Source organism: Pangasianodon hypophthalmus, chromosome 10 (assembly GCF_027358585.1).
Source record: "Pangasianodon hypophthalmus isolate fPanHyp1 chromosome 10, fPanHyp1.pri, whole genome shotgun sequence".
Lineage (NCBI taxonomy): Eukaryota > Metazoa > Chordata > Actinopteri > Siluriformes > Pangasiidae > Pangasianodon > Pangasianodon hypophthalmus.
In genome coordinates, this window is record NC_069719.1 from 27,308,176 (window position 1) to 27,333,338 (window position 25,163).

The 25,163-nt window shown below is 37.8% G+C and overlaps 3 protein-coding genes across 4 annotated transcripts in view; 2 read left to right on the forward strand and 1 right to left on the reverse strand.

The window, feature by feature from the left end:
• Positions 1–4,812: 4,812 nt before the first annotated feature.
• alkbh1 (alkB homolog 1, histone H2A dioxygenase) lies at positions 4,813–10,327 on the reverse strand. The gene is made up of 6 exons (XM_026926575.3): positions 10,157–10,327; positions 8,857–8,965; positions 8,258–8,420; positions 7,171–7,255; positions 5,498–5,691; positions 4,813–5,364 (listed from the first exon to the last, which is right to left on the reverse strand). The coding sequence occupies exons 1-6, from the start codon at positions 10,295–10,297 to the stop codon at positions 4,929–4,931; spliced, it is 1,128 nt and encodes a 375-aa protein (XP_026782376.2). The 5' UTR covers positions 10,298–10,327; the 3' UTR covers positions 4,813–4,928.
• A 143-nt stretch (positions 10,328–10,470) lies between these two features.
• slirp (SRA stem-loop interacting RNA binding protein) lies at positions 10,471–12,622 on the forward strand. Its single transcript, XM_026926627.3, has 4 exons — positions 10,471–10,591; positions 11,310–11,368; positions 11,452–11,559; positions 12,406–12,622. The coding sequence occupies exons 1-4, from the start codon at positions 10,525–10,527 to the stop codon at positions 12,472–12,474; spliced, it is 303 nt and encodes a 100-aa protein (XP_026782428.1). The 5' UTR covers positions 10,471–10,524; the 3' UTR covers positions 12,475–12,622.
• Positions 12,623–12,761: 139 nt separating this feature from the next.
• The window catches only part of adck1 (aarF domain containing kinase 1), a 122,879-nt gene continuing 110,477 nt past the window's right edge, over positions 12,762–25,163 (forward strand). Inside the window, exons 1-3 of one of the 2 annotated variants that reach the window (XM_026926030.3) lie at positions 12,762–14,458; positions 15,591–15,741; positions 19,068–19,151. In XM_026926030.3, coding sequence (XP_026781831.3) covers positions 15,610–15,741; positions 19,068–19,151 — 216 coding nt within the window. In that variant the 5' untranslated portion in view covers positions 12,762–14,458; positions 15,591–15,609. The remainder of the gene's footprint in view (positions 14,459–15,590; positions 15,742–19,067; positions 19,152–25,163) is intronic. The other variant, XM_026926031.3, reaches the window with a different exon arrangement.

Genomic DNA, 25,163 nt, shown 5'->3' on the forward strand with positions numbered 1-25,163 from the left:
AGTCTCTTCTGCCTGAAGTGAGCGATGCAGCAGCGCTTTAGTCTTTCAGTCTGTCCAGCTCACTGCACTCTGCTCAAACAGATCAGGTGATTGTGTGACAGGATTCTTTTCTTTTTCATCACATGTTATTCTCAATTCTCATTTGATCAACATTATGAAATGCACCTTCACACAGATTTCAGGTGATCACGTGAGCTTTGGGCTGTACCTCTCCTGGCCTACAGGTGGCAGTGCTGGACTGCAGGACTCACACAAGACTCCAGTTTATTCCAAATCTTTATTCCAAAAGGGAAAGGAAGGAAAAAAGGAAAGAAAAGTGAAAAAGGAAAGGAAGGGGAAAAAATGGAAAGAAAAAAAAGGAAGAAAAGGGGAAAAAGGAAGGAAAGGAAAAAAGGAATGGAAACAAAAAGTGGAAAGAAAGGAAAGGAAAAAAAGGAAAGGAAAGTAAAGTAAAGGAAAGGAAAAAAGAATGGAAAGGGAAAAAGGGAAGAAAAGGGAGAAAAGGAAAGGAAAAAAGAAAAGAAAGGAGACAAGGAAATGAAAAAAGGAACAGAAAGAAAAGGAAAGGAAAGGAAGAAAGGAAAGCAGGAACGGAAAGGAAAGAAAAGGAAAGGAAATCTTTCAAAACCAAGCTCAATTTGTGATCAGTTAAGAAACTGTTACCTACAGACACATTAAATTCCACAGGAGACTGCAAACACATCCACACAAACACATCCACACAAACACATCCACACAAACACAACACACTGCTGTTGTGCATTTTGTACTGAAATGTGAACAGGAGTGTAGTTTTCATCTTATACAGTAAGCACTGAACCACAGTACACAATACCAAAAACTCATACTAACTGAAGCGTGTACTGACTAGAGACAATCTCAATTCAGCAAAAAAGATTGATATTAAATTGTGTTTAATACTGTAGTTACGGTAGTTACTGTAATTACTCTAATATAGTAGTCACTGCAAAATGAACGTGTACCTTATACAGTAAGTATTTGATTCAAATACGGTTAAAGTGTAAAAGATTTCAAGATCACACACACTTGCTGTGTGAGACATAATGTGTCTCTACACGTGTGTGTGTGTGTGTGTGTGTATCCCTCACCGTGTCTAACCTGTACACAATTACAGGCCCTGGAACAATTTCACAGGGTTCGTCTGGCTACTCAGCAGATAGAGTTGCCATGGGAGCAGCAGAGATTGAAGGAGAAAAAATTACAGGCTGCCAAAAAGCTGAAAGAGAGAGAGAGAGAGAGAGAGAGAGAGAGAGAGAGAGAGAGAGAAGGGGGAGCGATGAGAAACAATAGCAGTGTTCTCACAACACAAGCAGAGCATCTGTAAAATCTTAACAAAAGCCCTTTTACTTTTAGCCGCTACATTTTTTTTATTCCGACCGAAACCCAGCATTTCAAACATGATTTATGATTTAGTGAAATATTGAAATCTTATTGTACTGTTGCATTTGATCAGCCTTATAACTTCTTATACAGTGGCATAAGTATTCGACCCCCTTGAACTTTTACACATTTTGTCATGTTATAACCAAGAAGTGAAATGGAATTAACTGGGGAATGTCATGTCATGAATCTACACATAAATCAACATAGTTTGCAAAATTATTTACAAATGAAAAAATGTAAAGTTTTGCATAAATGATTGCATAAATATTCACCCTCCTGTGGCTGTGAAACCCCTAAATGACTCCAAAAGTCATAAAATTAGTTCAACGGCATTGACCTGTGTGCAATTTAAGCTTCATGTGATCTCAATATAAGTACAACTACTCCTGAAAGAACCCAGATTACGTTTGAGAACAGAGCCAAACAAACAGCATCATGAAGTCCAAGAATGATGAGCAGAGCAACGTTAAACCTTTATTTAAAAAAAAAATCTAAAGCATATAGAACAACAACTCTGCCTAGATGAAGACGTCCACCAAAAGTCAGCGATGGGATGAAGAAGGGATTAGTCAGAGAAGCAACCAAGTGTCCAAGGGTAACGCTGAACATGATGCTACCACCACCACGCTTCATGAGAACATGCTTCATGTCAAATGTGAAGCTGTAAGCAGATATTTTAAGTTGTTACGCCATCAACAGTTCGGCAAAAATAAAATATATTTTGATATTTTTATTACTATTAAATATGGAATTTTAATTTTAATGTTTTTCCCTGCTTTACTCAATTCGTTATTAGTTTTAATCTTATTTAGTTATTTATTTTATGGTTACGTTGCTATTGCTTTTTACAATGATTTATTTTTAGAATTTCTATCATAACTATATTTTTTACTTTCTCTATTTTCTGCATCTTCCCTTTTTTTTTTTTAACTTGCCCGTTTTGTAAAGCATGCTAGGCTGCATTTTATTACTGCTATAGCAAAAAAAAAAAAAAAAAAAAGTGTTCACAATTTTCCTCCTTACTCCAAAGCTGTGTGAAGTTCATTTTTTTTTATTGTCCTAGCATCCAAAGAGGAGAGAGCAGACGAAGAGCAGCGAGCCGGCCCAAAGGACACACGGCCCCGATGTCGGCGCTGCCATGGAAACGGGGGCAAGCCAATTAAAAACATTGTCGGTGCAAATAACATAATGGCCTGTAATCAACCCAGCAGGAAGCCAGCGGCACTGCCTGCTGAAATCACTCATCACCATAACAACAGCTGCTGGTGCTGAACACTCAGCTCACCTCATCGCCTCGGCTTTACGGCTCGGGGAACGCAGACTTTTACTCATGACCTCAGGACCGTGCCGTCGTGACACACTGATGCTCACAATAAAGCCTGCAATGTAAGGGCTCCAGTGATGTGAGGCTGAAAAAAGGTCACAAAGTCATCTTTGTAAATCACCTTTCTCCGATTAAAAAAAAAAAATACAGAATTTCAAAATGACATCCATCACTTTTGATATCCATCACAAAGATGTCGTACATTATAACAGGAGTATTTATAACATCAGCTTTACCTGGTGGTTTATAATCCATACAAGGTGAGATTAGGTCACGTTATCAGACTTTTATAGCTAATGGTGTCATATGATTTGTTTTGGACAATCGTGTTATGTTGAATGACTGAATTTTAATGGACTGAATCCTTTAAATGGGTTACATCTTTTAGAAATGAGAAAACTGAAGTAAGAAATGAGTCTAATTGAACTCAGAAATGTTTGTGACTTTTGTGAAAAAAAAAAAACTAGATGTAACTGGAAAAGGATGTATACTAACAGTAATTGTCTAACATCAACTGTAAGACAAATCTCAGCTTATATATACATATATGTATACACACACACACACACACACACACACACATATACATACACATAACACTAATCAAGAGCTATATACGTGGAGTATACTCTCACTTATTTCCTACTTATTCATACAATTATCCACTCAGCCAGTGCATGAAATCATACATATACTGGCAGAGAGCTTCAGTTAGTGTTCAATTGTGGCTAGTTTCAGTGATCTCGTGTGCACTGAAGCTTCAGGTTTCTGTTCTCCATGGAACCCGATCTCCATGTGGCCAGTCTGCTTCAAAATTCGACGTGTTGTGCTTTCTGAGATGCTTTTCTGCTCATCATGGGTGTAAAGAGTGGTTATTTGAGTTACCACAGCCTTCCTGTCAGCTTGAACCAGTCTGTCCATTCTCCTCTGATGTTTCCGCCCATAGAACTACTGCTCGCTGGACTTTTTTTTGTGTGTGTGTGTGTGTGTGTGTGTATATGAAAATCCCAAAGCAGTTTCTGAATTACTTAAAGCCTGTCTGGCACCAACAACCACACCCTGGTCAGATCGTTGAAAAAGAATCACAATTGCTGATATGTCATCAGGCATTAGGGTTCCCTGGATATAAATTAGTACAAGATATTTAAAAAAAAAAATTGATTGCGGAAGTAACGCATTGATACCGAGGCACATTAACGTAGTGTTACACTTTTCCATGCAATCCCAAATCTGCGTAATTCCTCAGTGCACATTCCAGAGTTCGGAATGTATGCTCATACAGAAGAGATGTAAAGCTAATTTAGGACAAAGCGTAGAAAGAACCTCCATCATTCCTGCTCATGCTGTGTAATGACACAGTAATGAAGCAACAGCGCAGCTGATAAAATGGCCACAGTAAAAATGATATGATTGCATACATCATCCTGACAGCGTGTCATTTTAAAAGGGCTTTCTGGCTGCTCTGAGATGGAGGTTCCACTGAGGGGCTGAGCGACGTGAGCAGACGTGTACTGAGCGAGGACTTTAGTTAAAAGGTACGTACACTGTTAGATGAAAGGGTTCCTTGGATAATTCATCCAGAAGAACATGGACGTATTTGTTCATTGTTTCACTCAACTGTTTGCTGTCTGCCTTGCTAAGGCCATTCACTGACATCATATATTTCTCCCAATAATCACCTCCGTCTACAAACACAAAACCTCTTTGCTTTTTTGTCCATTTAAAGTTGCATTTAATGCTGTCGAATGTCCATGAGACAAATTATCACTTGCGTTAAATGGTCATTCCATTACGCGTCAGAAATCCTCACTGACACTGGAGACTCCTTCCTTAAATGTTAAATAAATGTCTCCTTATAGAAACGTTCGCAATATCAGTGATTATACATCTTTGTTACAACGTATTTGAACACGCTATTTTCAAAATATTGTGATGCATAACGTGTCATAGACATGTCATTAAGTATTGTGATATGATATTTTTGTCATATCGCCCCCCTTGGCTGCCATGAAGGAAGCTAAATACGACAGTTTAAGGAGAACCAAGAATAACCAGTTTAGATTGGGAAGGAGCAGATTATATTTTACACACTTTCACACATTGGAATGATTGGAATATGTTTTATTCACATATGTACAGCTTTTAAACCCAAAATTATGATCACATAAATACCCCTTAAAGTCCAAAACTGAGATGTAGGTCATGAATCGAGGTCATATCCTGTCTCGCTTTTCCTCTTCTTAGCCGTTTGAGTCTCCTCCTCATAGCCACTTCTGGATTGTTCTTTCGCTGTAACAGTGTGTGAGTGTGTGACGGGGAAGGTCTGACCCGGACCCAGGACCTGTCTGACTGTCATGTTTATGCGTGACGTCTTAAGGTAAGTAGAACACACCTCCCAGTCCTTTTCACACACAGTCTGGATGATTCCATTGTTCAGCTCGTCCTTGACAACACGCTGGTCCAGGCAGGTGGGCAGGGGGTGGCCGGCGGGGGCGGGAACGATGCAGGGTACAGCGTGGTACAGCAGGCGACTGGAACCCGACATCACCATGATGTCACCGCTGCGCATGAACATGGCGGTGGGCGGGTCCTGCCGTTTAGTCCCGCCCAGCAGGAAGACGGCCGTCTGCCCAAAGCTGAGACGAAAGCATCACTTAAATCTGGGTATGTTTATGTACTTTAACTCTTTAAGGTAATCATTAATGAACTGTATTTTCATAAAATGTATAAATGTTACATGAAGTTAAGAGTCTGTCTCAAACTCCTCACCTAAAAGACACAAGAGGTCGAGTATGATCAAGCTCCGATTCGTCCACGTGGATGCCGAGAGAGGAGTCGGAGCGATAGTAATTCAGAATTCCCGCCTCTGCTTTAAAGCCGGGAAAACCGCAAGCCGCTGCTACTTTGTGGGACAGAGAGTGGAGATCCTCAGGGAAAGGAGTGTAGTGATCAGGAGAATAGGTCTGCACAGAGAAAACACACACACACACACATACACAAAGTGCTGCTTTCAGAACAGGAAGTGAACATTACTGACTCCTCATTAGCACAGAGAGAGAGAGAGAGAGAGAGAGAGGTGGTTTAAAATTATAATAAGAATAGCTGCTCTTTAACATGTTATATCTTACAACGTATGCCCATTATCTAAACAGCACATGGGCGAGATTTCTGTAGCCTTTCATTGTTGTTGCTCTTTACCGAAAGTCTCCGTCCTTCACTGAAAGGCAAAACAAGAACGAAAACAAGAACGAAAACAAGAACAAGGTGCTGCTTAAAATTCGCAGGTTGTTGCCAGAGATTTGGCAGTATTAAACCCAGATCAGGGTTAATGAATCCTGAGTGCAACTCCTGACTGATTTAATAGAACAGAAGCCTAAATGTAATTAGCATAGAAACGAGACAGACGAGCGGCGGGTCTCTACAACTCCACAAGAAACGAAAGGAGGAAACAATGCTAATCAGATTTAGGACAGAGTGCATTGTCTCTGAGGGAAGCCAGCTTCAATAAAGGCCACGATTTCCCTCAGGATAATAAATCACACACTCGTTCACATTCTCTCTTTCTGTTTGTCTGTTTTGAGCCGCTGAGTTTGGATCCAGCTGGAAATTTGCAGGTTATATTGAAAATGAATACGGGTTTCCGGGTGGCGCAACAGCAAAGCTTTCGCTGTATCATCGGGAGATCACGACTTCAAGTCGATGATGCCACAGCTTCGTGGATGGGAGCGTGATTAGCTATGGGAAGGATGGCGTCACTCGCTCCCCTGTCAATCAGAGCAAAACTAGCCAATCCTGGGCTTCTGTTAGCTTGTGTATGCAGAAGATGGTAGATAGCGCTTTCGTTCAAGTGGGTCACATGGCCCTGTGATGTAGCATGAGCAGAAGTTTGAAAAATATTTGCTGGCTTCTCAGAGGAAGTACGAGCTAGCAGTGTTTCACGACACATCCACACACACTATGCCTTTGTAGGTGGTAGTGCACATGTTCACACATATTTTATATTTTTATTCAATATTCAATAACCAAAGATTGATATGCAGGCTGGAGTTTTCCTTTAACACTTGCATCAATGAAACAGTTGACGTCAATGAAACAGCTGACGTCAATGAAACAGCGACGCTGCGTGACTCATTTGCACCATCCTTAGTATCTGCCTGGTCAGGGTTGCGGTGGTTTAAATTAGGTTATTAGTTTGTTTACATTTTGTGAAACATAACCAACTAAATTTGTTAGAAAATATCGCAGACTGGAACAAATGCAAATAATAACTGTGTGGGCAGGATTACATAAAAAAAACCAAAAAAAACCAGCGCTGCCCACAACTCGAATTGAGACCAATTATGAACTAGAGTGATGTAGCAGAGGTTGAGGAACTGTCCGAGCCACAATCCACACACACACACACACACACACACACACAAAGCAGATATAGTAAGCAGCACCTTAGTATCCCAGTTGTAGTGGTAACCCAGAGTCACCCAGCGGAGTTTCTCCAGCAGAGTCCTCGGCTCCCTCTGCCCTTTCTTCCTGCACAAACCAACAGCTACGTTAATACATCGTCAGAGAGAATCTGAAATTACTGAACAGCTTTAAAAGGAAATTTAACACACAGGAGTGTATAAGGTGATAGTATGAATATCCTCACTTGATGTTAGAGTGTTTTCACACACACAGTCTGGTGTGTTCTCGCTCTCAGTGAGGTTCAGGGTTAAGGGTCTGGTTCAAGGACCCAAAAGAGGCAACGTGGTGGTGCTGGGATTTGAACTCACAGCCATTTTATCGTTAAGCCAATTCCTTAACCACTGAGCCACCAGCAATCACGCTGAGCGCGGGTCCGAGAGCGTCTGATCATGGCGTCAAAGTATACTCTAACGAGAAAGCGGTTCGACTCGGAATCGACTCGACTGCAGGAAGTGAATCGGACATGCCGAGTGTTTGGATTTGGAGCTTTTTTTTTTTTTTTGTCGACCTGAGCTGTGATTTTTCTCTGTGATTTCTACACACACTTGGCTTGGTTTCTCTACCTTTACCCCTCGCCGTTTTCCTGACAAATGAACAAATGTGTTTTCTGAGTACATTTTCAGCCTTACACTCCCCTCAGCCAAGGTTTTTTTTTTTTTTTTAATTTTATTCATGTCCATTTACTGTAAAATGAAAACATATTTAAATAAGATATTAAAATGCACAGCAATTCAGAGTGAGATTCATAAATGTGTTAGGAATATGCTGTGTTCATAAAAATGTAAAAACCCCAAATCCATTAACATTTTAGGGTTCTGGATTTGTGGTGTGTGTTTGTTCTCTGCAGAGGATTTGAACAAGTGAACAGGTTTTTGGATATAATATAGACGTTAAAGCGAGTTTGTAAGGAGAAAACAGGCTCTCTGTTTTGTTTTGTTTTTTCCGTCAGTGTAGAAATATACGTCAATATTTTTTCTCTGGATTAACCTGAGATTAGGATTAAAAACCACTGAAATATCCCATAAACATGAATAGAATTTGAGCATCCAGGAATGAAGCTGTATTTACCAAAAGCTGCCTACACTCTTCTCCCAGATGTTCTCCGTCTCAGCAGGTGACATGTGCATGTCCAGGTTACACACGTTGGGTTTCTGGGTGTAGGTCTTCAGACACTGTTTGACCCAGTAGTGCTGTGAGCCAGGCAGGAAGGGATTAGAGATGAATATAAACCCTGAGGAAAATAAAAAAAAATGTATATGGATTAAAAAAAGAGCATTAAGTAGTTAATTATGGTGTCAGATAATCCAGTTATTGATGTATTTGGATTAAATGAAACTGATCAGAATCAAGAAAGTAACAGTGCTCTGGTAAAGAAATTCACTAATAAACATAACTTTGATAATTGTGATTACCGTCAGTGTAACAAAGTTTTATTTTGTTTCGAAAAAAACACTAATCTGAGGAACCCTTGAGGAACCCTTTCTTCTAAGGAGTTATGTATGTGTACATTTTGCATGTTTACTTCATGCCACTAATAAAAGCTGACACCGTCTGCATTTCGCTCTGGGACAGAGTCTTCTCCATACTGTTTTGGCTCACAAGACGTGGAATCGGTAATGTTTCAGTAGTCAGTAAGAAACTTCTGGCAACATCACTAAGCTCAGTACCTGGATATCCCTGAAGCCCAAACGCTCTCCACTCTTTAACAGGCTGAAGTCCTGCTCTGAAAGCAGCTTCCTCGCTGACACTGCCATGCTTCAATTCGGCTGCATAAACCTGCACATAACGCACAGAGGAACTCAGGGTTATCTTATACGCGGGGAGCCGAATTCCAGACGGAAGAGCTGTAGGAATTTAGTGATTCTGAATGTCTTGTAAAAGTTTAACATGATACACAGCTTACTTCTGGTGAATTGTAGCTCTATTCGCATAGTATGCCCTATAATCTTAAGTATAAAAATATCTTATATCTAGAAGATATGTAATATAAGTACACACTAACCTATTTGTACAGAATGTTCCATTATCTGATATTATCTTTCTAACTTTACTAACAGTGTGCAATGTACGCATTTCATTTTATACCACAGCTCTGATTGGTTGTTAGATGTTGATTAATTTTCTATAAGAGCAGCTCTGTCAGTCGTGCAGCTGCAAATCAGGTTTACATTAAAGTGCTCTTTCTAATATGTTTCTTTAATTCATTCACAAGAACTTGTACATCATAATCTAAGCCTAATAATGAACGGTTAAAAATGTGTAATTATTTAACAAAGAAAAATATCTAATTGTTGATGTGGTGAAGTTTTCTTTAAGGAGATGTTTTTCTAGACAATTTGGGAAGGAGTCTCCAGTGTCAGAGCTCAGTAAGGCTTCCGACAGAGGAGTTAAAGCTTTGTGTGTTTTTTTTTTTTGTCTAAATAACTTCAAGAGATGGAAAAAGAGAGGCTGATGAGGGAATGACTCATGTTTATAGCTGTTATATTGCAAGTGATAACAGGAACTAACTTGTTTTATGGATGTTTAATGGACATTAAATGTAACTATAAATGGATAAAAAGTATGATGCATTATTCTTTAATAAATAGGACAGTGTAATTGTTGTATAAGACAAATATAACACTGGTATAAAGACAAATTAAACACTTCAAGACATGATCGTATAGAAAAATAATCATCTTTGGGTCATCACACCAGGACAGTGTGTTTTATTCCTTATCTAATGTACACACACACACACACACACACACACTCTCTCTCTCTCTCTCTCTCTTTCTACTGCCATCATTAATAGCCATTACAGACCACTAAGACACATTAAAGAACCATTAGAAAAGCATAATAAAGTACGTGGAAGTCCAGAGAAATCTATACTACACTCTCACACCTGATCTAATCCCACACGCCATCAAAACAACAATCCGCCACGTGCACGCGCGCTAACAACGCTCCGGTTTAACGACTCACCAGTTCGTTTCCTGCTTTCCTGGAAAAATCAATGACGTCACTAAAATCCGGCGGCGGATTTCTCCGTTTATAAAACTTGAACAGTTTTCTAAATGCATCCTCGCCCTGCTCCACCATGGAAGCCGCCATCTTAGCTGTCATCGTTGACCTACGAACTTTCAACTCTCGACGTCAAAAATATTTAATCGCAAAGCGTGAAATGTAAATCAAATTAATTTTTAAAATTCATATCATGTACATAGTTGATTTATTTTGTTTGCATTGGTGTTAAATGCTAAACGCTATGAGAAAAAAAAAAAAAAAAAAGCCTGTGTGTGTCACGTGATCTGGGTCATAGGTAGACCTTTTTTTTTTTCCAAGGACGAAACATGGCGGCATCCAGCAAGAAGGTGTTTGAGCTTTTTGTCTCAAAAGTCCCTTGGACTGTCGCAACAAGTAAGTATTTAACACATGCTACTGCTATACTGTGATTTATTCGAGTTTATATATGATTTATGAGGGTTTATTATACATGTGTGAAGTTATAACGATTAATCCGACATTAGCTAACCGGCTAAATGTGCAACTTAAAATGATTCACTTACTGTTTCCTGTAAGAAGGCGTACTTATATTAGAAACGCCTGTTTCGTCATGTTGTATTCCGAATTTAATCCGAAATAAGTCAGTACATTTATACAAAAAATCTAATGTATGTATATAATAAGTAATTCGCGTATGCTGTCGAGTCGTGAATCGATTCTCTGGTTCCATTCATTTAGACATGAGTCGACTCTGAAGCTTCACAGTCGATTCAGTGCAGTGAACTAAGTTGTTACTGATTTTTAAGAAGTCTTTGTTTCGTATTTTAAGAGCTCATTGCCTGTACTGTGTTTTACTTTTTTGTAAACTTTTTTGATTGGGTAAAGTAATGCGTGGAATCGGCTCCCAACAATTTGAATCACAATCTGAGTCGATTCAAGTTTCTGCAATGAACAGGCCATGTGTCCGAGCTGTGTGCTGATTGGAGAATTTTCCAGCGAGTATGATCTTCTAGCCAATTGTAATAGAGGAGGCGGGATTTGTAGGTCTTTAGATGGGCTTTAATTACTGTTTCAGGATGTAAATGTCATCACTTGCCTACAGCTGTACAGTTTATTTCTGTCCTTCTTTCAGAGGAGATAAAAGAGTATTTCGGGCAGTTCGGCCAAGTGAAGAAATGCCTCCTGGTTTTTGTAAGTATATTGTCATTTTTTTGTTGTTAAAAAGCCATTATGGTTGCGTATGTGACATTTTCATGGGCTGTTTTTATTACCAGGACAAAGAGACAGGCTTTCATAGGGGCTTTTGCTGGATCGGCTATTCGTCAGAGGAAGGACTGCAGAACGCACTTCAGAAAGATCCTCACATTATGGAGGGAAACAGGGTATGTAGTCTCAGAATAAACAACAAACTGTTTCCTGTTAATCGTATGGAAGTTCAGTATCAAACAAAAAAAACGTGAATCTTTATACAAATATTTATTAATTATTTTAAGCCAAAGCTGTAGTACCAACAGCGTACATTCATCCGTGTAAAGTTATGTTTTTTATATAAATAGGTGATTGACAGCAGTGAATCGCAGTAAATCTCTTTATGCTTAAATTTACACAAATTCAGGAGCGATCCATAGGATACGAATGTTTTCCCGACTGACTAATATTTCAGTGAATACCACATTTCTTGTGTAAATGCTCCTGTGAATGATCTATGAAGAAATCCGTTCATATCCAGCTTGATAAATGAGGTATATTAAAGTATTTGAGTTGCTTGCCTACAAACTCGTGGTCAAGAGAAGCAACACATGAATTTTAACACACAAAAGCTGTATATCTATTTTTCTTTTGGCTTAAAGAAAATAAATTAGCAAATTTTAAACACTGTTTTACCCATCATTAGTCCACAACCTCCAGAGACAACTCCCATTTTCTCAATTCGGATAGGGATACGATCCAGACTGCTTCCTTTCATGGGAATTCCAGGCGTTGTTTATTCAGTCTGAGTATCAAAGATATTCAAAAGACCAAAATGGCTACCCTTACTATGTAGTGTACTCATACAGGGAGTAGGAATTATTTGTTATTTAAGTTTGTGTTTCTCAGTCGTAGTTCTTTACGCCTTCTGCACTGCAAGTTTTGGTTTACTAAAACACTTTTGCTCTTTATTTTTTTTTTTTAAGATTGTATTGATTGATATTTTTGTATTTATATTGATTTTTTTCCTCCAAATGCAGCTCCAAGTACAAAAGAACAGACGGCCATTTATGGGCAAAAAAGCAAATAAAGAAGCTGATGAAAGCTGAACAGGAACATTGACTCTGTAATGTGAAGATTATGTAATTTTTTTTTTTGTCTGTTATTACAAATCTGTAACTTATGTCTATGAAATTAACATTGTCTTTGTGGAAAGGTGACTTTGCAACTTTAAAATAAATGTGCTATTGACATGTGTACTGGTTTTTGCTTCAGTGAAAGAAGTTTGATGTCGAAGACCGAGCAGGCAACTTTTTTTTTTTTTTTTTTTTTTTTTTTTTTTTTTTTGAAGACACACTCGTGTTCAGCATACTTTCTTAGACAGGACTATAGAATAAGGAAAATAAGATATTACATGGCTGTATATTGAAACAAAAATGATAAATGCTGTCATAGCATAAATAATACTAGGAAGACTGAATTCATTTGTATTTAATTTGTGTACCTGAACACTTGTAACATGAAATCAGCTGGTACTTCAAGCTCTATCTAGGGTTCTGCTTCATCCCTAATGTCTGGAATCAATAACAAAACCTGGTTTTATAGTGTATATGTACATATTAGTTACATTTACAGCACAGCACTGCTGAATTCTCAAATCTGTTTGTTCGTCTAATACATTATCATTTTTACAACACTATTTCATTACACTTGGACTTGTATGTTGGACACGCCACGTAAACACATTAAACAACGTGTGTAATCAATGATTATGAGTTTTCTATTTAAAATGTGTGGAAGGAGTCTCCAGTGACAGCACTTTGTCACAGTCAGAGGTGTAAGTTTTCTAACAGCATCAGGACAGAGGAGTTTACACTTTCCTCCCTGCTGGAAAAAAAAAAAAAATTACAAACCCTCATAGACTTTGTAATGGTTATAATGAGAATTGTATTGTTTTTAATGGAAACTCTAATGGTCCCTGTGGGTCTCTACTGGTAATTTGTTGCCTTCTGTTGGTGGCATGTTATGTCTAGTGGATACCAGTAATGGTAATGGTTTTAATGGTTAACGGCTGATGGTTTGTAATGGTATTTGTAGTGGAATCCATTAGAATATATATTTTTTTTTCAGCAGGGCTGTTTCTCTAAAACATGACAAGCTGCGTTTTTGTGTTATTAACTTGAAGAGAGAGAAAAATGATTGGCTGGTGAGGTAACGACTGTTTATAACTGCTGTAACGGAAGTACTTCAGGACCTAACTTGATTTAAGGGATGTTCCACAACATTAAATATACCGTAAAGATCTAAATGTGCGTGTTTTTTCTTTGATAAATAGAGTGTTGTCAAAAAAGTTGGCAAATTGCTGAGGTATAAGAGGAAGAAAGCACTCCAGGACATGCTTTTATAAAAAAAAAAGAAAATAATAATAATCAACTTAAACAACAATTTTTGTATATATGGTACCAGGTACACTGCTATACCAGAGTCACTGATGTACTGAGCATGAAGCACCACCCAAACAAATGTATAAAAGGGGTGGAGGGGGGCCAATACTTATTATTAGGTGGTAATAAAAGGGTTAGTGAGTTGTATTAGGTTATATAAGTATTACTTTTTTGTTATTTGGTTTTGTTAATATATTTAATTGTGTCTTTTTTGGTCTTTGTGGTACTTCGTTATAGCTGTAGCTTAACACAATCACATCTGAGGTAAAACTTTTAGCTCGTATTTGATATTTTAGTCCACAAACACAGCCTAGTGCTTTCATAATTCTCTTTTAAACCTCGTTTTTAATCATTTTAGAGCTCAATTTAGAGCTAAATGCGAAATTTTAGCGCGTTTCAATATCAGCTGACTATGCTAGCCGAAACGGACGCGTTAACACACTGCAACTCCCATGATGCATTGCGCGCGACGAAAGCGGAAGGAAACAAAAACACGTACCGGTGAGTGAATGACAGCGTGTGAGCGCGTGCAGAGCAGATGAAGGTGAATTACCGAGACTGAAAAAGGATTTACGGTGATAAAAAAGCATCACTTACACTCACTGAAGCAGGCTGTACTGCGACAGAGTGTCTGGCTCACGAGTTTGTGGTACGAGCGTCTTTTATTTGATGAAAGTGCTTGCATAACAACATGCTGTAGCTGTAGTGTCTGTGCTTTTATACTGAGATCAGCTGCATGATAAATAAATACACAACAGTGCAGAAGATCTACAACCCAAAGTGCATTATTTTCCAACAGCATCACGTCCTGAAGTGTTTTATTCCTCTTATACCACAGTGCAATGCCAAAGATAATACTGTAGTATTTATTACAGAAATTTATTATGTTGTGGAAATTCAACAAAACGAGTTAGTTCCTGTTCTCACTTTTATTATAGCAGCTATAAACAGTTGGTTTCTTCCCCAGCCTCCTTAATTTCTCTCTTAAAGTTAATAAAGACAAAAAACACAGCTTGCATGTTGCCAGAAAGCAGAAAGCGTAACTCCTAAACCTCCTGAATCGTTAGAAAAAACCCAACTGTTCCAAAACACTGACACTGGAGACTCCTTCCTTCTGTAAACATAAACATCTCCTTACGCTTCACCATTATAGACTATTATACACTTTTTTCTTGAATAACAATGAATTTTTAATATATTTATTACTAGTTTTAGTATATGTAGTGTATAATCTGTTACTATAGAAACAAGTGCATTAATATGAACCTGCGAATTAATACAGATGGAACTGCTGTCAGAACTCGAGGTGAATTTAAAATCACTGTGACGCGCCCTTGAGTGGTTTATTGCTTTTAGAAACTGGCGACTAAAATGATATTAGAAGATCCAGTGTAATAAACACTTTAATATATTGTTATTAATATTTGCAGTAAACAATTATTTTGCCATGCAATATAGCTTGTAAACAGTTCGCTTTGGTTGCTAAGCAACATAACGGAAAACTTTGCATACTTTTTGGACATAACAATAGCTTAAGTGTAACAGTGTTACTTGTTTACAACGATCACAGGTGCACATATATATATAACAATATATAAAACAAAATTCCTCCATTTTATAAAGAACCAAGACTTCAGCTGCAACGTGGTATAATATAGACTCTGAAAAAGATAATGATTGTAAACAAACATGTCATTGCAATTTAAAAAAAATCCTGTTTAAACAATTTGCTATGAATGATATAAACAAACTTGTTTAGAGAGTGGGAATGTATTGTGTAGTTTGTTTGCAGTACCTCACATGGCCGTGCGACTGCTGAAAGTGTCGTCTGTCGCGACCGCGCTCATCGCCTCGTCCGGATTTTACCTGTACTCCCAGAAAGTCGACCTCAACGACCTCAGCATCGTCAGATTCGGCCGAGCGGCTGCTACGGTAACATAACAAACACTAACCATCGGATTCATTTTTTACAGAAACTAAGAACAGAGCCAGCAGGACATTTCATTTCTATTGGGTCCGCGAGCACTTTTCATGTACCTAATAATAAACAAGAAATCAAATAGATAGTATATAATTTACAACATTCCTTAATTTAAAAGCATTCAGAAATATATATTTTTAAATTAGGTATCAATTTACCAATAAAAGAGAAGAATGTGTTCTAAAAGTGATGTTATTAATATGTATTATGATATTTATTACACATATAGTGTACTATATAGGGTTTAAATCCCTACATTTAAAAAATATTTTTATACATGATATGATTATATTATATTAAAAAAAGTAACATTTCTACAATGATTAAAGTTTCAGTACAACATTTTAACATCAAATAAGCTGCTTCCAATCAGAGTTCATAATTATAAATTAAAAAATAAAATTAAGTTATAAATGTAACATTTATATAATTCTCTAAAGCTGCTTTGTGACAATGTCCATTGTTAAAAACGCTTTACAAATTGTTATTAAAAACAATAAAAACATATTGAGAGCTCAGAAAAGTTTATTGTGGCATTATTAATTACAGTATGAATATTATGCCATCATATTTCTCAGCCCTAATACCCTTTATTTGTAATTAAATAATGAAAACAATTAAACAAATGCCCTATCAAATCCCTACCTCTTTCTATGTAGTGAGCATGTATAGTGTATAGTGAGTAGTGAGTAGTGTATAATGAATAGTGTATAGTGAGTAGTGAGTAGTATATAGTGAATAGTGTATAATGAATAGTGTATAGTGAGTAGTGAGTAGTGAATAGTGTATAGTGTATAGGGAATAGTGAATAGTGTATAATGAATAGTGTATAGTGAGTAGTGAGTAGTGAATAGTGTATAGTGTATAGGGAATAGTGAATAGTGTATAGTGAGTAGTGAGTAGTGTATAATGAATAGTGTATAGTGAGTAGTGAGTAGTATATAGTGAATAGCGTATAATGAATAGTGTATAGTGAGTAGTGAATAGTGAATAGTGAATAGTGTATAGTGAGTAGTGTATAATGAGTAGTGTATAGTGAATAGTGAGTAGTATATAGTGAATAGCGTATAATGAATAGTGTATAGTGAGTAGTGAATAGTGTAATGAATAGTGAATAGTGTATAGTGAGTAGTGAATAGTGTATAGTGAATAGTGAATAGTGTATAGTGAGTAGTGTATAATGAGTAATGTGTAGTGAATAGTGTATAGTGAGTAGTGTATAGTGAATAGTGTATAGTGAGTAGTGTATAATGAATAGTGTAGTGAATAGTGTATAGTGTATAGTGTGTAGTGAGTAGTGAATAGTGAATAGTGTATAGTGAATAGTGAATAGTGAGTAGTGAATAGTGAATAGAGTATAATGTATAGTGAGTAGTGAATAGTGTATAGTGTATACTGTATAATGAGTAGTGTATTGTGAATAGTGTATAGTGAATTGTGTATAGTGTATAGTGAATAGTGTATAGTGAGTAGTGTATAGTGAATAGTGTATAATGAATAGTGTATAGTGAGTAGTGAATAGTGTATAATGAATAGTGTATAGTGAATAGTGAATAGTGTATAGTGTATAGTGTATAATGAATAGTGTATAGTGAATAGTGTATAGTGAATTGTGTATAGTGTATAGTGAATAGTGTATAGTGAATTGTGTATAGTGAGTAGTGTATAATGTATAGTGTATAGTGAGTAGTGTATAATGTATAGTGAGTAGTGTATAGTGTATAGTGAATAGTGTATAATGAATAGTGTATAGTGAATAGTGTATAATGAATAGTGTATAGTGAATAGTGAATAGTGTATAGTGAATTGTGTATAGTGTATAGTGAATAGTGTATATTGAGTAGTGTATAATGTATAGTGTATAGTGAGTAGTGTATAATGTATAGTGAGTAGTGTATAGTGTATAGTGAATAGTGTATAATGAATAGTGTATAGTGAATAGTGTATAATGAATAGTGTATAGTGAATAGTGAATAGTGAATAGTGTATAGTGAATAGTGTATAGTGAATTGTGTATAGTGTATAGTGAATAGTGTATATTGAGTAGTGTATAATGTATAGTGTATAGTGAATAGTGTATAGTGAATTGTGTATAGTGTATAATGAATAGTGTATAGTGAATAGTTTTTAGTGAATAGTGTATAGTGAATAGTGTATAATGAATAGTGTATAGTGAGTAGTGAATAGTGTATAGTGAGTAGTGAATAGTGTATAATGAATAGTGTATAGTGAATAGTGTATAGTGAATAGTGTATAATGAATAGTGTATAGTGAATAGTGTATAATGTATAGTGAATAGTGTATAGTGAATAGTGAATAGTGTATAATGAATAGTGTATAGTGAATAGTGAATAGTGTATAGTGAGTAGTGTATAGTGTATAGTGAATAGTGTATAATGAATAGTGTATAGTGAATAGTGTATAGTGAATAGTGAATAGTGTATAATGAATAGTGTATAGTGAATAGTGAATAGTGTATAATGAATAGTGTATAGTGAATAGTGTATAGTGAGTAGTGTATAATGAATAGTGTATAGTGAATAGTGTATAGTGAATTGTGTATAGTATATAGTGAATAGTGTATAGTGAGTAGTGTATAGTGTATAGTGAATAGTGTATAATGAATAGTGTATAGTGAATAGTGTATAGTGAATAGTGAATAGTGTATAATGAATAGTGTATAGTGAATAGTGAATAGTGTATAATGAATAGTGTATAGTGAATAGTGTATAGTGAGTAGTGTATAATGAATAGTGTATAGTGAATAGTGAATAGTGTATAGTGAATTGTGTATAGTATATAGTGAATAGTGTATAGTGAGTAGTGTATAATGTATAGTGTATAGTGAATAGTGTATAATGAATAGTGAGTACTGTATAATGAGTAGTGTATAGTGAATAGTGTATAGTGTATAATGAATAGTGTATTGTGTATAACGAATAGTGTATAGTGAGTAGTGAATAGTGTATAGTGTATAGTGAATAGTTTTTAGTGAATAGTGTATAGTGTATAGGAAGCCATTTTGAATTTGATCTAATTAGGATTATTCCTGCATGAAGAGAAGTTAAAGATGGCAGATTTTTACATCGAAATAATTTAAATACAGAAACAGATATACGACGTTGTTTAAGTTTTAGTGACGTCACTTTAAACAGTGTTGAGCATCGTGGTGTATCGTGTGATCGTCAGCACCTGACTGTAGCCGTCTAGCTGTTTGTAATGTGTAGAGTTTTAATGTGAATTTTGCTAACACGCACTGAACCTTTTCACGTTTTAGACGGCGGTCATCAGTTATGACTATCTCACCTCTCTGCGACAAGTTCAGTACGGGACAGACGAGTACTGGACCCGCAAATCAGAGGTAGGTTATCTGCTTTCGCTCCTGTAATGATGTGTCACACGCAACGTTTCAGAACTAGCTCACACTAACACGCAGAATTGTCAAAACCCCGTTTTTACCTTCTTAGTTTTTAGTCAGTTTCCTAAATGTTTCCAAGGTGAAATCTGAAAAATAGAAACCAGCATCATGTATGATCCATAACTGTTACATAATTTCCACTATTTATTTATTTATTTATTTATTTTCTAATTGCATTTTGTAACATTTTGCACTGTGGAATTTACTACCATGAAAAATATAATTATTCATATATTTAAACTTATAACTCATTTTAATCAGAAAAAAAAGGAACGAAAAGGAGGAGAAAGAAAAAAAACTGAATTTGTTGGTTTCTCTGCTATTTTTAAAAAAAAATTTAAACCAGTCACACCCCTTTCTTCTGAGCACAGTAATGACAAATACATAACGTTACATTTTTATGGACTATTAAAGCCACGGCTAACAGATGGAGAGAAAAAAGAGAAAAAAAATTTAAAAAATGAAGAAAAGAAGAAAAAAATGCAAAAAAGAATTATTATATTTTATTAAATTGTGCTTTGTTTTTTATTTGATTATAAAAAAATCACAGCACACTCAGCTCAAAAAGAGTTTCATAAAACAAGAGAATAAGTTTGTTTAAAAAAATTAATAAAACAATGTCCAACAAGTCGTGAATTTTATTATCATCATTATCTCTTTTAGCATATAACCCCGCCTTCTTCGTTTAGGCCACACCTCCTACCTGAGTCAGATGCTGGTGCGGAGTGAATTAATTAGCAAGTGATTCAACTTTAGCTCTTTTCTGTGTTTCTGTGATGTTTTTTTTTGTCCATTTTTATACACAGGTCTGATGTTAAACTGGTAGCTGTAAGATTATCCTATACTTGTAGCTCCTGCGCCAAACTAAAGCTAATTTTAGACGCCAAATATCTTTGGGCTAGGAGGAAATCTGTGTGCGTTTTATTTTGCTGCCTGGTCAGATAGAGGCTGGGGAAAGGTCAGTGTGTCTGAGCAGCCGCTGAAGCCTGACGAGCGAAATTCAGCCGTACAGAGTGTGATAGCACACACACACACACACACACACACACACACACACACACACACACTGTTTCCCCACGGGGCCTGCTGTCAAGCCTCACTACACTCGCTGATTAGAATTAATGCAAGCCCCTGGTTTGATATAGAGAAGAGATTTGCCTCGTAATTATTATGAAGCCGTAGAGGTGATCCAGTTCGCTCGGTCGTATGAAGGGATTTTTTTTTTTTTTCTCGTCACAGCTGGAATATTAGGTGTGGACAAATAAACAGATAGATGATCGCTGTTCAGGCGGTGTTACGAAGGACATATCTGACATATCAGATTGTTTATCGCTACACAGAAAAGTATTTCCTGGAAACATCACGATAAAGGCTTGATAATTACAAATTGGTCAATTACGTTTTGTGGATGAGCCAAAATTTTCTATGATGATGTTTTCTAAATTTCACGTATCACGTAATTATTTTGAGCTGATTGGGGTTATTGTAGGTCATCGTATTTAAGAATTAATTTAAATTCCACATTGATATGTTTGTAGATAAATGTACATGTATATGTTCGAGGCTAACATTTATCCACATCTCAATTCAGTTTGTGAGTTGAATTCTTAAGTCCGATTGGTCAGAAGGGGTTGATTCGTTTTCAATAACAGCAGCAAACCACAGGTTTATATTAATGTACTCGCTATATTAATACAACACGCTATCGTTTCTATAGCAACAGCTCATTCACAGGGACTTGTACAGCGGACACGCCACATAAACAGGTTTAAATTTGTGCGTAATCATTGATATGGTGAAGTTTTATGTGAGGAGACCTTCTAACATTTAACATTTAAGGAAGGAGTCTCCAGTGTCAGAGGTAAGGTTTCCGACACGGGAAAGTCGTCAGGAGTTTACGCTTTTTTGCGGTTTCTCTGTGTGGATTTTTTTGTCTTGTTAGCTTCAAGAGAGAGAAAAAAGAGAGGCTGGTGAGGGAACGACTGTTTATAGCTGCTATAAGGTAAGTGATAACAGGAACTCGCTTGTTTAATGGACGTCCCACAACATTAAGTGTGACTATAAATGGATAAAAAGTATGATTATGTTGTTTTTAAATAAATAGAAAAATGCAACTGTTGGCAAATAAACACTTTGGGATGGTAACTGTAACTGTGCTTCATGATGTCAGCTCATTGTTGATTATTTTCCAAAGGCAGCACAAGACTGAGTTGTTGTTGTTGTGATGATGCTCCTTCCTCACAAACCCTTACATACGAGAGTTTTCCAGCAAAAACACAAACTGCTTTTGTACTTTTGCTCGATCTTTAGCCCTTGACAAATTTCTACCGCTGTCTCGTTTTTAGCCATCCGTGTACCTCACCTCCCGCCATCACACCGTGAGCAGTGAGCAGGGGATTGTGGGTCGTGTCCCAGCTGCCGCGCCGCTCTGACGGCCCATGCGTTACGACTGCTCTTGTAATGAGGGCCGTTCCACGCAGTTAACCGTCCCTCGGCTCTCCGAAACCCGGGCCAGCTGCTCCTCGTACCTCTGAAAAGACTCTCATAGACCATTAAATCATTGTCCATGCCTGTATTGTGTTCATCAGATGATGCGAAGTGTCTCCTGAGCCGGATTTAGCTTTCGCGCTGACCTGCTGTGACCTGTTCGTGCACGTGAGAAACGTCGTGTGTCAGCGATAGTACTGTCGAAGTCATAATCATGGCAGTTTTCTTGTTATTGAAATGCACAGCTTGTATTGTTAGATGTAATATTTTCATGAGTTCTGGTTTGTTTGTGCCGTTCGTCCTACTCTACTCTATTCTCTTATATTTCTGTTTTGTTTGATTGTGTTCTGTTCTGTTGTAAATTGCACCGTTTAGCCCGACACACACGGCGCTCTTTCCTTTCCACACACTATCAGTAGGCAGCTCTCTCGATTGGCAGGTGATTACCTGAGAAGAGTATTTTAATCCCGACCCGACGCCCCCCCTGCTGTGTTCCCCTCTCTCTGTTTTACTGCCGTGTCATTATGGTGTGTGTGTGTGTGTGTGTGTGTGTGTGGACAGGGCTCATCAGCAGTCTGAGAAGAGAATCTTCACACTGGCGATTATGACCACTGTGGAATAAACACTGACACTCATGTTCCCCATGCCAGAATAAATCTGCCGTCTCTCTCACCGTCCACTTCCTCTGTATAAAAGCGATCATGTCGTATCTGCTGGAGCTGAGCTCTGGCTTCTCTCCGGCCTGCTCTGATTACGGAGCGGGAAACACCTACGGATTTAGACGACAGCACGGCTTACACGCTGCGTATGAATAATGCATGTGGCGGAGGCAGGAATGCAGGTGCTCGCGCCACTCTGTCGCTCTTTTCTCCACGCAGCTAACGTATGGAATCTGTTTCCGCGTCTCGGGATGGGGTAAACACCACTCCAGCTGCTGCTGCTGTGGAGTCAGGAGTCGTGGCAGGACACACCGACTGTCCTCTTTAAAAGCACTATAGTACAGACAGTGCGCATTAACACGTGCATTAGCATTCCCACTTTCTGTACGTGTTACAGTCAGGATAATGATTTATCTTCTTCCTGTGATTCTTATGATTCCTATTCTTTCATTTCTGCTCGTTTCAGGCAGATGTTGGGTTCATAAACATTTAACCCCCTGAAGTCTGTGAATTTTTATTCATTTTTGATACCAATTACAATTGCATTCCATTCAATTCCTTCCATCTAATTCCTTTCCTTTCCCATCTCATTCTATTCTATTCTATTCTATTCTATTCTATTCTATTCTATTCTATTCTATTCTATTCTATTCCATGCCTAACTCACCCCATTCTGTTCTGTTCCTTTCTATTCCATGCCTGTCCCAGTCAATTCTATTCCATTCCATCCCTTTCTCTTCCTTTCCATTCCATGCGCATCTCAGCCCATTCCATTCCAACATACCATTCCATTCAATTCTATTCCCAATTCATTCCTTTCTATGCATTTCTGTTCAATTCCCAGCCTGTTCCATTCCATTCCATCCCTTCCCTTCCCTTCCTTTCCCATCCCTTTCCTTTCCTTTCCTTTTTTCCCACTTTCTGTTTTTGATACATATTAACATACAATGCCATCCCATGCAACTCTATTCTATTTCATTAAATTCCGTACCATTCTATTTCATTCCATTCCCATCAAGCCCCATTCCATTCTGTTTCTCTTCTATTCATTTCTTTCCTTTCTCTATTTTTATACCTATTACCATACCATGGTATTCCATTCAGTTCTATTCCATTTCCATTTCCATTTCCATTCCCATTCCCATTTCCATTCCATTTCCATTCCATTCCATTCCTTTCCTTTCCTTTCCTTTCTGGAGATTTTTACCAACACTCCGAGTGTGTAATATATTAGCACCCCTAAATTAATTGAAGGTCTTTTTTCTTCATTCTCACCACAAGTCACAGATAAATTGCTAACTTCACCAAAATTTTGTTGCCAGTCTTTCAGTCCCACCTGAGTTACACTTCCTTTACAAGGAGACAAAAAAAATGCAGATTTTGTCTGTATCTGGGTTTAAGGTCTTTTATTGCTGTATTTTGTCCCCTAGTGGAATCTTTAAATTCAATTACGGTCCACGAGATGATTTTAATTTCGAACATGGATTCTAAATTCATTTGGTGGGCCGTAAAGTAGTAAAGAGAGTAACAGGTAACAGAATGAAGAGTACCGATGCGTCTCCATGCCATGCGATGTCCTCCAGCTTCTTCCAAATGCTCCTGTGAGCCGACGTTCTCTGAGCTTGTAGTTTTCACTTACTCAGGCATGGCTTGGCACCAGCTGCTCTTCCCCAGAGAGACGCCTTTTACCATTATTTCAGGTGGAATGCTTTCAAACTTGGACAGGCTGTTTGTATTTGTTTATGTGTAAGTATCTGCATGTGTGTGTGTGTGTGAGTGAGTGTGTCTCCTGCCCATCTGCTGTAGCCCTATCTCCGAGTCCTTGACCAGCCCTCACGGAGCATTAGCACAGCAAATTAGCCTTCAGTGAGGGGTTTATTCCGCACGACTTCCCCCCAGAGAAGCGCTGATGGGCTCCTCATGGCTCTCCTGCTCCAGCCGAGCAGAACCGCTGTCTGAGATTCTGATGGCTGGGGAGCGACTGAAGTGTACAAGCTACAAGGGCATCGCAAGACATTTCTCCTAAGCGCTGCTTATCCACCCTACACACTTCTTCTTGGTGCAGATAAGCGTTTGCCTCAGTTCCGGGATCTAAACTGGTTGTTAAAATTTGGTTCGTATTTTGCCAATCAGAGGCGTGGCCTTAGCCTGTGTAATAAAATGAAAGAGGTGTGGCCTCTGTGCCGGTTATAAAAAATGAAACAAAACAAAGGCGGTGTGGCCTCAGCATGGGAGAAAAAAAAATTAGGACGTAATGCCTCTGTGTGCGTGAGACACTGGGACGTATCAAGTCCAAGTTAAGGAGGCGTGGCCTATGTGCCTATCAGTCTAAACTGAGTAGGTGTGGTCTCTGTGCCTTTCAGTCCAAATTAAGGAGGCGTGTCCTCTATGCATTTCATTCCAAATTAAGGAAGTGTGGCCTATGTGTCTATCAGTCCAAATTAAGGAGGCGTGGCCTATGTGCCTTTCAATCCAAATTAAGGAGGTGTGGTTTCTGTGCCTTTCAGTCCAAATTAAGAAGGCCTCTGTGTGTGTCAGAATGTATTACGGAAGTGAGTGCCTATCAGTCAAAGGGAAGAAGGCGTGGCCTCTGTGCCAGGCTTAAAAAATAAGGAAGTATAGCTTATGTGCTTGTCAGATAAAATAAAGGAGGCGTGGCCTCTGTGGCTGTCAGAAAACAGTGGAGGTGTGGCCTCTGTGCTTGTTAGAAAAAATAAAAGAGGCATGGCCTCAGTGCCCCTCAGCGAAAGGGAAGAAGGCGTGGCCTCTGTGTATGCCATAAAAAATAAGGAGGCGTGGCTTATGCTCC